The following is a 13365-nucleotide window of genomic DNA, read 5'->3' as shown; positions in this document are numbered from 1 at the left end:
CCCTCTTGTGTCTCTGCCTCCCAAAGGCTTGCACAACTGTTTGTGGCAGCAGCCCTGGCTACAAGCTCCGCAGGCGAATGATGCCTCTGGGAGGCACCTATCTTTGGGGCGGAGGGGGGGGGGCAAGGTCAGAGACCAGGGGCGGCAGCAGCTGCCTGAAGGACTCCCAAGGAGAGGGGAGAGGAGAGGAGAGGAGGCTGAGGGAACATGGCACAAGGGAGGGTGTTCAAAAAAGGATAAGAGGCAGCCAGCTGTGCAGGCAAGGGGTGACATAACTGGGCTCCTGAGCCCCACAAGGGTGCTGCAGAAAGAATGTAGTTGGTCAAGGGAGCCATGGACTCAGAAAGGTTGAAAACCTGGTGTAGACCTATGGGAGCAAATGCAGGTTGCGATATGTGGCTAAATGGTGTCAGGTAGCTGCATCTGATTTTTGGATGTGCCGTCTAGTCTTGTTGTTGTTTAGTCGTTTAGTTGTGTCCGACGCTTCGTGACCCCATGGACCAGAGCACACCAGGCACTCCTGTCTCCCACTGCCTCCCACAGCTTGGTCAAACTCATGCTGGTAGCTTCAAGAACACTGTCCAACCATCTCATCCTCTGCCGTCCCCTTCTCCTTGTGCCCTCCATCTTTCCCAACATCAGGGTCTTTTCCAGGGAGTCTTCTCTTCTCATGAGGTGGCCAAAGTATTGGAGCCTCCGCTTTAGGATCTGTCCTTCCAGTGAGCACTCAGGGAGCAGGAACTGGCAAGCCACTCCAGTATCCCTGCCAAGAAAACTCGATGGACAAAGTCGTCTAATCTAGACACATGTTAATAGAAACAGTGTCTTTATTCTTACTTTACTTTTTAAAGAGAACCTTCAAACTCAAAATCACTGTCTCATTTCATACCTGCTCTTCATTTAAACTAATCAAGAAAGAATGGTTTGTACCACAGGAGTGACATACTTTTTTTGCTTGTTTTTTGTTTTTTTTACCTCTTTGACTCTGAAACTCCACTGTTTTGACAGGAATCATGTATAGTGATTTGTCTAAAAGACTTAACCAGCATCGTGGATATTAAAACGTCAAGTCGCCCAGCCATGATTGGTAGTTTGACGGATGGGTCAACAGAAACCTTCTGGGAATCTGGAGATGAAGATAAAAATAAGACTAAAAACATTACCATTAATTGCGTCAAAGGAATTAATGCTCGCTATGTGTCTGTCCATGTTGATAACTCACGGGATCTTGGGGTAAATCATATTCTGTGTCATATTTCTGCATGAATTTTGTTGAAACAAAGAATAGCAGAACTTGCATATTCTCATAAATTTGCACTGCTGTAGAGAGTGTAGTTATAAAATAGTTAGATCAAACTGTATCAAACGTTCTCTGTCCACTTCTGCAAGGGCTCTTGAGCCAGTGGATGGGTGAACAGAGCAGTCCAATGCAACAGTCGCACTATTGTAAATGCATTGTGCAGTGAAGTTACCAGCAAACACTGCTCATGCATTTTCTTGCACAGCAGTCTACCACTGTCATGAAGCATTTCGCCAGTGGAACAAGCATGCTGCTAAGTTACTTTAATTTAGTTACTACTTTGAATGCAACCCATAGGATTGAGTTATAAAATCCTTGGTTCAGAAATGCAGGGTTCGTGCATTCAGAAAGAGAATCCCTTATACATCATCCTGCATATAGCACAGACCTACAGAAGTGAGTTGACAGAATATAGAATTGATAGCTTCAGTTGATTTAAACGTGTGAGCCGACCCACATGGAGTGAAAATGCTGAGCTTTAAAGTTGTTTGGCTATCGCAGTTCTGCTTTTCTTCACTATCTAGTTTTATAAAATTACATATATTCATGTCCTGCACTTTAAGTTATGTTGTTAGTATTATCAACACATTTGAAAGCGTCTTTTTATTTTTGTTTCATTCTGTCATTTGTAGAACAAAGTGACTTCGATGACCTTTTTAACAGGCAAGACAGTAGAAGATCTTTGCAGAATAAAGCAGGTAAATAACTAATTTAATTATGAAGAAGAGTACATCTTAATTCTTAAAGAATATATGGTACTAGTTGGAATGTTATAGTTGCTTTGTTTGGCTCACAGCCCTGCAGCCCCAAAGCAATGAACAACATTAATAGATGTTACAAAAAAACATACAGTAAAAGTGTGATACATACAACAGCTCAATGAAAACAGTATAAATAAGATAGCACCAAAATTCAATCAAGCATGTCGATTATGTAATAGGATCTGACTACCATTAGGCACAGCATATTGGTGGTGGCAGAAATCTTTCATTCTATTTGGCTTCTTTGCAGGAGTAATATGCATTTAACATGCTATGCAAGGGACTTTTTTTTACAAAATCTCCGTAACTGAACATTAGATGCCCTTGCATCATATTTGTACTATGTCTCTGGAAGAAACAAATAGAGATGTGGGAAATGAACGAATGCCTTCCACTTTCTTATGTTTTGCATTTTGTCCCTTATACGTGCCTGTAATAAAGGATCAGGTGGCTGCAGAATCTGAATACTGTTACAGTTTTAAATTGCCCAGTCCTGTGTACAGAGAGGAGGGGAAGGTCCATCTTTAATCTAATTCATATTGGCAGTTGTTTTGAGTTGACATTGGTTGGGTTGAAAGCTCTGTCTGTGGTGATAACCCATTCACACATGCCCAGCCCTCAACTGTTGAATGTGGATGCGTGAATCAAACTATCAAATATTGGGTTTTGAACTAGTTACTTGTAAAAGCAAGTCATTAGTTGTATGTGTGTCCCCACCACGACCTTACAAATCCGTCTTTACATTCCTGTGTACTAGGTTGACTTGGATTCAAGGCATATTGGCTGGGTAACCAGTGAACTTCCTGGTGGAGATAATCACATCATCAAAATTGAATTAAAGGGACCAGAGAACACTCTCAGAGTTAGGCAAGTGAAAGTGCTGGGATGGAAGGATGGCGAAAGCATCAAGATAGCCGGCCAGATCTCAGCAAGTGTAGCTCAGCAAAGGAACTGTGAAGCTGAGACGCTGCGGGTCTTCAGACTTATTACATCTCAGGTGAGACACTGAATTGCATCACAACAATTCATGTTTAGTGCTGTAAATTAGACATACGATCTAAGAGTGACTTTTGTGTAATTCTGTCTCTGAAGCTCTATCTGAAGCTGTTTCATTGAAAGACTCTATGGGAGCTTTATGCATGTGTTTATTTTTGAATATTGGGTATCTGCTATGAACTGCACATAGATATTTTAAAACGGTTAATGCAGCTGCATAAAAGCTTGTGCGTAACTCCTCTACTGTTGTTTTATCCATTCTCTAATAGGTCTTTGGAAAACTCATATCTGGAGATGCTGAGCCAACACCAGAACAAGAAGAAAAAGCTTTGCTGTCTTCACCTGAAGGAGAAGAAAAAGTACACAATGTATTTATTTGTATTCTATCATTACTATGATTCTAAAACTAGTAATGAAAGTTCTGTCAATTTCTGGCTTTTGCCATGTTGGACTGAATTCCCTTACCTAGATTTTCCTTTTAATTCAGTAGTGGTTTCGCCAAATTGCTAGTAATGCTGAATGTTCACCTACATGCTGGAAATATAGACTTTCTTTGGGATTACTTAACTTTCAACAATAGTCAGGGAATGTTTGGCAAGATTCATAGTAAGCCATTTATTTATTTCAGATGCATTGATTCACCAGTCGTTGAACCTTGGAGCAGCCTCACTATTAATGTTTTGTTCTGATTAACAGCCACTATTTAAAGTCCACGTCTACATCCCAGTTTCTTCTTAATTCTTGTTGCAAATAGCAGTTCACTAGGAAGCCAATGCATGGAAGCACTATCTGCAAGTAAAGCAGATTGTTTTAACTTGCACAGTATTTTATTGCTTTAACAGTAGGAACTCCTGTGTTAATATCCAGGTCCTGCAAAAAGCAGCTACGATTCTTCTTGCCAGAAGGTCCTACATAAACAGATTCTCAATCATGTTACCATTTCCCAAAAAAGTAGAAGTAGAAGTCTCTGGCTGCAATAGTAACCCCCTTTACAGCCCACTGAATTTCTTCTAAGTAGACATTATTAAAATTGCACTGTAAGTCACAATGCGCCAGATTTTCCCCAATGCAAAATTCTGTCTCTGACGTCAAAGTCATACTTGGAAGCTCAGTTCTTCATAGAGTATTAAACTCTTACAAAGAAAACCAGGACAGTATTATTGACAACTTCTTTTTTAAGGGGGAAAAATGTGTGATGTGTATATATTCTTCAGCGAATTTATTTTGGCTAGGTATTCTGTTTTTATAAATGCCAGCATATGCAAGGAAAGCAAAACTGTTCTAAGTTTCATGTTACAAAAATCAACCTGTGGAACATAGGCTCACATCAAATGTTAATGTTTCCATCTAAAGGCAACTTCGGATGCAGACCTGAAAGAGCACATGGTTGGAATTATATTCAGCAGAAGTAAACTGACTAATTTGCAAAAGCAGGTTTGTTTACTATAGTAGCCTTTTCTAGTTTTGAGCATTCTACACACCCTTGGATATGTGGTCTCCAGGGCGCAGGAAGAGAGGGGGGTTCAGCATGGGAAGTGGCAGTCATTGGGGAGAGGAGGGCAGAAAGTGGCTGGGAGAAAGAAGGAGAGTTTGGTGCCTGCTGGGTATTTTTTAGCTTGGACATGTTAACTATCCCGCTTTTATGCAAAAGGGGTAAAGCAGGTTTTTGGTTTTTTTTAAAAGAAGAAAATGCAAACTAGGAACTTCTGGGGATATAAGCAGCAGAGCAATTCAAAAACAGTTTGGGTAGGGGCCAGGTAATTTACTCAGCAGAAATCAAAACGTTTGTGTTTTACAAATTAATTTAGGGACCATTTGTTAAGTTACTGCAGATACACCACATACACGTGGCGATTCAAAAGAGCAAGCCCTGGACGTAACATCTAGAACATTTTGTGTCAGCTGAAGCCTATGCATGTGCAAACAGTCCCTTTCTTCATCGAATGACTTAGGCACAGTGTAATCCCGCAAAATGTTCTAACGTGGTGGGAAGGGCATAAGGTTTATTTTTGCACAGTGTGATGTGCGTATGGAATTTGATCATGGCATCACAATTAAAACACTGATGAGTTATAAATCAGCTTAATTGCACTGGAGTCATGAGGTGGTTGATTGCAGTTAAATTACTTTTTCCTGTTTTCCCCACGTTAGGTTTGCGCTCATATTGTACAGGCTATCCGAATGGAAGCAACTCGTGTTCGGGAAGAATGGGAGCATGCAATTTCTAGCAAAGAGAATGCAAACTCTCAGCCTAGCGACGAGGACGCCTCCTCGGATGCCTATTGTTTTGAGCTGCTGTCCATGGTGCTGGCACTGAGTGGTTCTAACGTAGGGCGCCAGTACTTGGCTCAGCAACTGACCTTGCTTCAAGATCTCTTCTCGCTGCTACATACTGCTTCACCCAGGGTACAGAGGCAGGTTAGTGCAAAATGAAAATTTTCATACGGTATAAAGAGGCATCATAGTCAAGTTTAGTTAAAGTTGTTTATAATGATCAGTTGATACATTAACTCAGACAATGAAAATGTTGACTAAATTCCTGGGTGCTTCATCTAGGTGACCTCCTTACTTAGGCGTGTGCTGCCAGAAGTCACCCCTAGTCGCTTGGCTAGTATCATAGGAGTCAAGGCGCTGCCCCCGGCAGATATAAGCGACATCATTCATTCAACAGAGAAGGGAGACTGGAATAAGCTGGGCATCTTGGACATGTTCCTGGGTTGCATTGCCAAAGCACTCACTGTACAGCTGAAGGCCAAAGGAACCACTATAACTGGCACAGCTGGCACTGCAGCTGGCAAAGGAGTTACTACAGTTACATTGCCAATGATTTTCAATTCCAGGTTAGTAGATGTTGCACTCTTTTAATGTTCTTTCAGTATCACGGCACAGGGAATTAAAATGTCCCCTTTCGAAACAGGACTGCCATATGTCCGGGAATTGAAGGACATCTCCTCTTTTGGGGGTCCTACATGCCCATCAGGGGGGAATTTTACATTTTAAAGCAAATGTCCTGGATTTTGGTTTTAATTTTGTGTGTGGTTCAGGCTTGGGCTTCTGACGTGGGCAACCTGGGCTCTGGTTCTGGTTCAGGTGGCCCGGGTTTGGACTCAGCAGCGGTGGAGGGACCATTGGGTGGTTGCCCTAAAAAAAGCTCAACAACCTTTGGTGCCCGAATTTTACCCCTTGAAATATGGCACCCCTGTTTTAAAAACATGTCAAACATTGTGTTCTCGAAGAATTCAAAATGCATTTTATTTCAATACAGGCATACCTCGGGTTGTGAATGCTGTGGGTTGCATGTTTTCGGATTACGGACCGCGCCAAACCTGGAAGTACTGGAACAGGTTACTTCCAGGTTTCAGCGCTCGTGCATGTGCAGAAGTGCTAAATCGCGCTTTGCGCATGCGCAGAAGCACCAGATTGTGTCACGCGCGTGCGCAGACGCAGCTCTGCAGGTTGCGAACATGCCTCCCGCATGGATCACGTATGCAACCCGAGGTATGATTGTACTGTATTCTCAGGTTCTTTCTAACACTGATTTTATACATATATATGTTTGCTTTTTCCCCTTTCCAGCTATCTTCGACGAGGTGAAAGCCACTGGTGGATGAAGGGCTCAACACCAACACAGATTTCAGAGATCATTATTAAGCTCATTAAAGACATGGCTGCGGTAAGCCTCCAGCATCTTAGCATACTGTGCTGTTCTTGTGCCGAATTGGTCCCTACACCCTCCTTCCCCTGCACTGTGATTCCCCTTTAATTTCAGAAAGCATTATTTTCTCCCTGCACCACATCATCGGACCACATCCGATGGGACTAGAGCTCCACCTAGTGGTAGCATGCAGAATTCACTGTTTTCCATGGTTGTTGGCCATCATCCCATGGGTGAATATTGCCACCTAGCACCCAAGGCAAGCAATGTTCAGAGTCGATAAGTGTGCAGCTCCCCTGCCCCCACCAATCCCTACTGATTTGGAACCCCTTGCTTTTTCGGACAAGTTTTTTCCTTTCTGAGCTCTCTGCCTTGCTAACAGAGCAAAGCCCACTCGGTGCAGACTCCAGAAAGGTAAAGATGGTCTCGCTGGGGCAATTCGGACATATGCATTTTTGCATATACATGACATCCCTGGAACGTAACCCCCACACGAGATGCGATCGTTCTGCAGTTTTAATGTACATTTCTGCACAGTGCATTATATTAGGGCTCAGTCTAAGTTGTGTCTCTTCCACAGGGTCACTTGTCTGAAGCTTGGTCCCGTGTGACGAAAAACGCTATAGCTGAAACAATCATTGCATTGACCAAAATGGAGGAAGAATTCAGGTCACCAGTGCGTTGCATTGCAACAACCAGGGTAAGAGCAGTTGGTTATTCTGTTACACATTGTATTATTGGAGAGGTTTCTCTGGGGACATCTACACGTACCTGGGTTAGCCACCTAAGGTTTTTGTGTCTTGGTTTAAATGTGTGGGCTATTGTTTTTTCCTTGAGTAAATTTTATTTCTTGATACATATCATATGTACAAGAATAATGATGGTCTTAAAAGGAGAAACACTGATAATAACAAAAGAATCTGATTATATTTACTGCTGCAGAACTTTTCTGTTTTATTCCCATTGCTAACAAATTTGATTTTCCTCCAAGTACATATCTGCTGGGAATTGTGTTCTGTGTGTAATATTACGAGTTTGAAAAAGCTACTTCTTGTGCATAGATAGTGCTTTGTATACAAAAAGGGAATTATCAGTTTTAATGGCTACACAACATTGTTGGATCTCTCATGCCACCATCTCCTTCTTTTGTTAAAACCTTTTGTTGACCATAAATTCAGTATTTCACAGAAGAATGAAGATATATATAAACTTCACACAGTTTAATAAGAGGCAACTTATTTTTGAAAAGGAGATCACAGTGGTTGCAGAGAAAACGAAAACCTCTTTAGAATAGTACTAAATTTCCTAAATTTCTAAAATAAGTGCTCATCAGGTGTGGTGTGAGGTACAGAATATATAAGCTGTTCACAATATCTTCTGAATGCCTTTTACAAAAGCTTGTGCTGGGTTAAAAAGAATCTTAAATGTTCATTACTCTTTTTGCTGAACTTTTGCATGTTGCTAGAGAAAAGGTACAGTTTGAAGATGGTTATGTTTAAGTCATAAATATAAACTCATTGCTTAATTCCTAGGATTAATATGGCTTACCGCACTCGAAACAATATTTTGCTCTTGTCCTCTTTTTAATAGCTCTGGCTGGCTCTTGCATCCCTTTGTGTGCTTGATCAGGACCATGTAGACAGACTTTCCTCTGGAAGGTGGATGGGAAAGGATGGGCAGCAAAAACAAATGGTAAGGAATAAGCAGCAACAAACTTTGCAGGAAGCATAAACTTCACCAGCTTTTGAATATATCCTTAGTTTATCTACTACTGTGCAGAACTTGCAATGTGAACAGTTAAGCATGTGCTTTGTGCCTTTTCTTGTGTCCACTACAGTAAGTGCTCCTGCAGACTCAGCCAGTTGCTTGTTGGAGACTTGCCACTTGTTGGAGAAGATTTGTGCACTTTTTATTTACTTTTTGTTAAAGGGGCTGATGAGAGACACTGGGTACAATCTTACAATGACACCCCAACAATAAAAGGCTGGAAAGAAGGGGGGGTTCCCTTCTCCACCTTTACCAGCAGGACTACATTTACTATATTTTTGAAGCCGCTGATTCCTATTGGTGTCAGTTTATGCTCCTAGTGAGTGGTTTTCAACTTTCGTGTTAAAGAGATCATTGATGGAAGACAAGCGTCTCTGAGAGACAGTCTTTTTTTAGTCTTCTCTAGCACTCTATTCGAATAGCAGTCCTGGGTCACAACTAGGATTGTTCTTGGTATCACTTGATGCTCTTGCTCTCATTTTGAAAAGATATCTCTCATATTCTGCACATGAACTTTTTTATACTATGCTAAACTATAATATAAGGGACGCGGGTGGCACTGTGGGTTAAACCACAGAGCCTAGGACTTGCCGATCAGAAGGTTGGCGGTTCAAATCCCCACGATGGGGTGAGCTCCCATTGCTCGGTCCCTGCTCCTGCCAACCTAGCAGTTTGAAAGCACGTCAAAGTGCAAGTAGATAAATAGGTACTACTCTGGCAGGAAGGTAAACGGCGTTTCCGTGCGCTGCTCTGGTTTGCCAGAAGCAGCTTAGTCATGCTGGCCACATGACCCGGAAGCTGTACGCCGGCTCCCTTGGCCAATAAAACGAGATGAGCGCTGCAACCCCAGAGTCGTCTGCTACTGGACCTAATGGTCAGGGGTCCCTTTACTTTTACTTTTAAACTATAATACACTGAAAGGTTTAAATGTTTCTTTGATTGTCCTTGAATCTTCTTGCCACACTTGTCATCCTCTTCTGCCACACCCTTTGAGAACCACTGAATTAAAGTATTATGGATTGTAAAATAGCCACTGGGGAAGAAATGAGGAGATTAAAATGTGCCCAGCACCATTTTACAATCCAACTTGGGGTTTAAATTTTAGTATATAAAAATATACATTATTGTTTCAGTAGTTTTCTAATTGGATCATATTGTTTGACACTTGAAAGCTGAAACAATCACTGTTCTGTTGTTCAACAAATTACAGCCTGGTTATATCTCTGTCATAAAGCTCCCTATCTGCCTCATTCTGATTTTATTTTTTAAAGCAAATTATTGGGGTGAGGTTCCCACCCCCTCAAAAAATGTAATTCTGAGAACCTCTTACTACTTATAATTAACATTTTATATGTTAAAAAGCCGCTGCATATAAATGATTGAAATACAAATAAGTTTTTCTTCCTGTTTGGATAAAATAAGAATATTTTCCATCGGCTTGAACTATTTGCTCTTTCCCCCCATCAGCCTATGTGTGATAACCATGATGATGGAGAAACTGCTGCAATCATCCTATGTAACGTCTGTGGAAATCTCTGTACCGATTGTGATAGATTCCTCCATCTCCATCGACGAACAAAGTCTCATCAGAGACAGGTAAAGTGTGATGTTTTCATCCCCTCAGGGCGAAATGATTTTGTAGAAACACAGATCCATATGTACAAATATCACCAGAGATTGTATCTTTGAATGATCTTTGATTTTGTCAGTTTAATATATGTTTGGCCAAATCTGACAGGTATTCAAAGAAGAGGAGGAAGCGATCAAGGTTGATCTTCATGAAGGTTGTGGTAGGACCAAACTGTTCTGGCTGATGGCTCTTGCAGACTCTAAAACCATGAAGGCTATGGTAGAGTTCAGAGAACAAACAGGTAGGATGTATTTTCATATATCACTTGGATAGTTAGGGTAATATAAATCCCTAATATGAGATGAAATGTTCCGTTGACTTTCTGTAAAACATAGGTTAATTAATTTACTAAGAAATGCATAGGTCTCCATTATGCACAGTTTTAACTGGATCATCAACACAACTTTTTTATATAAAGCAAACATGCTGCTTAGTACTCAGCTAAGCTGAACAGCTGATCCTAACTCTTGCAGAGATCTGCGTACCACCGAAGCAAAATAAATAAAAATGGAAGGAGAGATCATTTGTATGTGCTTAATTTGCATCATTTGCACAAGACTTGGTAATAGAAGTTGGGTTGATAATGTCAAATTTAAAAAAATTAAATTCTTATCACTATCCCTATCAATATTAATATTATTATTATGAGCCCTTTATGTAATGCTGGTAACACCTACTTCTGGCTCATAGTTCAGTGGAAAGCAGCTCTTTTGCAGAAGGTTTAGTCTCAGGTCCATGCAGAAGGTTCCAAGCAGTAGATGAGGCAGGAGTGATGAATTATATGTGTCCCACCTCTGCCACCTTCAGGGCCACCAACTGCCGTCATAACTGTGGCTGCCCGGCTGCCGCCGCCACTGCTGCAGTGCTTTGATTTCTTTCCCTTCCCCACCCCTCCATGCCTCGTTTTGAGTCATCGTGGTTGAGGTCATCCAGGCCTCTCTGTCGCCGCCATTTGTTTCCAGAGCACCAAATTACTGTTTAAAGTTAATGTAAAGCTTGAAAGTAGCATAAAAGTTTTGTGCTAGCTTTATTTTATTTTTTTAAATAATTTTTATTAACTGGCCAATCACATCAAATTAAATCACATCACATAATTCCAAATTACAAAGCCAAATTTTTAAATTTTGTTGGGGGAACCCATACTTCAAGATCCAAAGGGGGATTCAAATCATCTTCTTATTACTGCGTTAATGTCCAAATCAATCCCATTCCACATCATATCTTGTTCATATAATTTCTATTTTTCCTTTACGATCTCTTCTGTTAGTCTCCTTAAGCCGATAAGCAAAATAATAATCCTGTGTGGATTTCCCGTTCCTCCACTAAGTCCAGATGGTTTCCATATATCTCCTTCGTAGATAGCATCGCTCTTTCCATCATGAATTTGGCATTTGTCGCTCTTAAGTCCCACCGAGGAGTTGATCCACGATATGTAAACAACTCTATTTCTCTCTTTCTCCTCCCAGACCCAAGAGCTCCAACAATGCCTCCCGAAATGGCGACGGCATTTTTAACTGCGTCATTCCAAAACTCTTAGCTTTCCAGCTTCATCTTGAAACATTGCTTTGGTTCGAAAGTTTATCTCCACACAGCCTTAAATCCACAGCTTAAGTCCTTAGTTTCTGACTCATTAGGGGAGGGGATTCTTGTTAAATCACATAAGAAAAAGGAAGGCAGGTTTTTCCCCCCCTCCCCCCTCAGTCATTTGTCATACCGTATCTTGACGTATCTTCTCATATTTTATTCTTGTCTTGTTACCAGAGATCTCTTCTGTCAGCAGTCTTTACTCCCCTTTTCCCTTGAAGCATGTGCAGTTTATCTCGTCCAAATTGTTTCTTTTGAAGATGCTTGCAACTAGCGGCGCGAATCAGGGACGGCGTCCAGGAGTGCCGGAATCCCACAGGAGGGCTTTGTGCCTAGTGCCCCCACCCCCACAAATTCGGGGGTGGTATAGGGCACAGCAGGCAAGGGCCGTCCCCCCCACAATCCTGGGGGGGTTAAGGAGGCTAATTACCCCCATCATAGCCTCCAAATTACCTCGTGTGGGTCGGAGAGATGTTATTGTCAGCCATCTTCCGATGCGCCACCTAGTGGCCCCCCCTCAAGTTTTGTGCTAGCTTTAAGGAGTAAACTGTGGCATCGAAGGCGTGCTCTGTCACCTTGCCCACGATGCCTTGTTTTTGAGAAAGGGCATCTTTCTCAGAAGGAGGCACAGGGTGGGTTACACCACCACTTGTGTCAGGAAGAAATGTGTGCAGCAGAGAGGCAGGGGAGGACAAGGGGGTGAGGCTGTTGGGATTAGGAGAAGGAATTGTGATGCATTCTCATGTAATAATAATAATAATAATAATAATTTTTATTTATACCCCGCCCTCCCCAGCCAAGGCCGGGCTTAGGGTGGCTAACAAGCAATAATAAAAACAAGTTGAATGAATACAACTTAAAAACAAGATTAAAATACAACAATTAAAATATTGAAACGTTGAAATATTAAAATGCAGCCTCATCACAGGAGGAGAAAGGAAAAAGAAAAAAGAAAGAGGGGGAGGGAATCAAATTGGCTCCAAGCCAAAGGCCAGGTGGAACAACTCTGTCTTACAGGCCCTGTGGAAAGAAATCAGATCCCGCAGGGTCCTGGTCTCATGAGACAGAGCGTTCCACCAGGCCGGAGCCAGTGTTGAAAAGGCCCTGGCTCTGGTTGAGGCTAATCTTACTTCCTTAGGGCCCGGGACCTCTAGGGTGTTGCTATTTATGGACCTTGAGGCTCTCCGTGGGGCATACCGGGAGAAGCGGTCCCGTAGGTACGAGGGTCCTAGGCCATGAAGGGCTTTAAAGGTCAAAACCAGCACCTTAAATCTGACCCTGTACTCCACCAGGAGCCAGTGCAGCTGGAAAAGCACTGGGTGAATATGCTCCCATGGCAGAGACCCCGTGAGGAGCCTCGCTGCAGCATTCTGCACCCGCTGGAGTTTCTGGGACAGCTTCAAGGGCAGCCCCGCGTAGAGCAAATTACAGTAGTCAAGCCTGGAGGTGACCGTCACATGGATCACTGGGGCCAGGTCGGGGCGGGAAAGCAGCGCATTGTCCTGTACTAGGCCTGGTCTCAAGTTCAGTCTCTGCCACCTCCAAGTGAACATTATCTCAGGGAGCGAGACTGTTTCCACACAGGGCACCTTCATACCTGTAGATCCCTTTACTTTGCAATAGCCAGCTTTACTTAACAGCTGTATGTACAATGCCTGTTTCTTCTGGGGAA

General features: G+C 42.3%; 1 protein-coding gene and 1 long non-coding RNA gene across 34 annotated transcripts in view; one reads left to right on the top strand and one right to left on the bottom strand.

Moving 5' to 3' along the window:
• Positions 1 to 13365, bottom strand: part of LOC310761305 — a 173338-nt gene that overhangs the window by 77164 nt on the left and 82809 nt on the right. The gene's annotated exons all lie outside the window — the stretch shown is intronic.
• MYCBP2 (MYC binding protein 2) overlaps positions 1 to 13365 on the top strand; it is a 140683-nt gene that overhangs the window by 118236 nt on the left and 9082 nt on the right. For 30 of the 33 annotated variants that reach the window (XM_083610273.1, XM_083610292.1, XM_083610289.1 and 27 more), the window contains 12 exons: positions 1009 to 1233; positions 1933 to 1998; positions 2819 to 3058; positions 3327 to 3425; positions 4411 to 4491; positions 5209 to 5475; positions 5614 to 5897; positions 6634 to 6730; positions 7293 to 7412; positions 8303 to 8404; positions 9947 to 10075; positions 10218 to 10350. In XM_083610273.1, coding sequence (XP_083466399.1) covers positions 1009 to 1233; positions 1933 to 1998; positions 2819 to 3058; positions 3327 to 3425; positions 4411 to 4491; positions 5209 to 5475; positions 5614 to 5897; positions 6634 to 6730; positions 7293 to 7412; positions 8303 to 8404; positions 9947 to 10075; positions 10218 to 10350 — 1843 coding nt within the window. The remainder of the gene's footprint in view (positions 1 to 1008; positions 1234 to 1932; positions 1999 to 2818; positions 3059 to 3326; positions 3426 to 4410; positions 4492 to 5208; positions 5476 to 5613; positions 5898 to 6633; positions 6731 to 7292; positions 7413 to 8302; positions 8405 to 9946; positions 10076 to 10217; positions 10351 to 13365) is intronic. The other 3 variants (XM_083610274.1, XM_083610287.1, XM_083610288.1) reach the window with 1 other exon arrangement.

The sequence above is a fragment of the Podarcis filfolensis genome (genome assembly GCF_964270895.1).
Source record: "Podarcis filfolensis genome assembly, chromosome: 4".
Taxonomy (NCBI): Eukaryota; Metazoa; Chordata; class Lepidosauria; order Squamata; family Lacertidae; genus Podarcis; species Podarcis filfolensis.
Note: the sequence above shows the minus strand (reverse complement) of the source record. Positions and strands in the feature narration are given on the sequence as shown.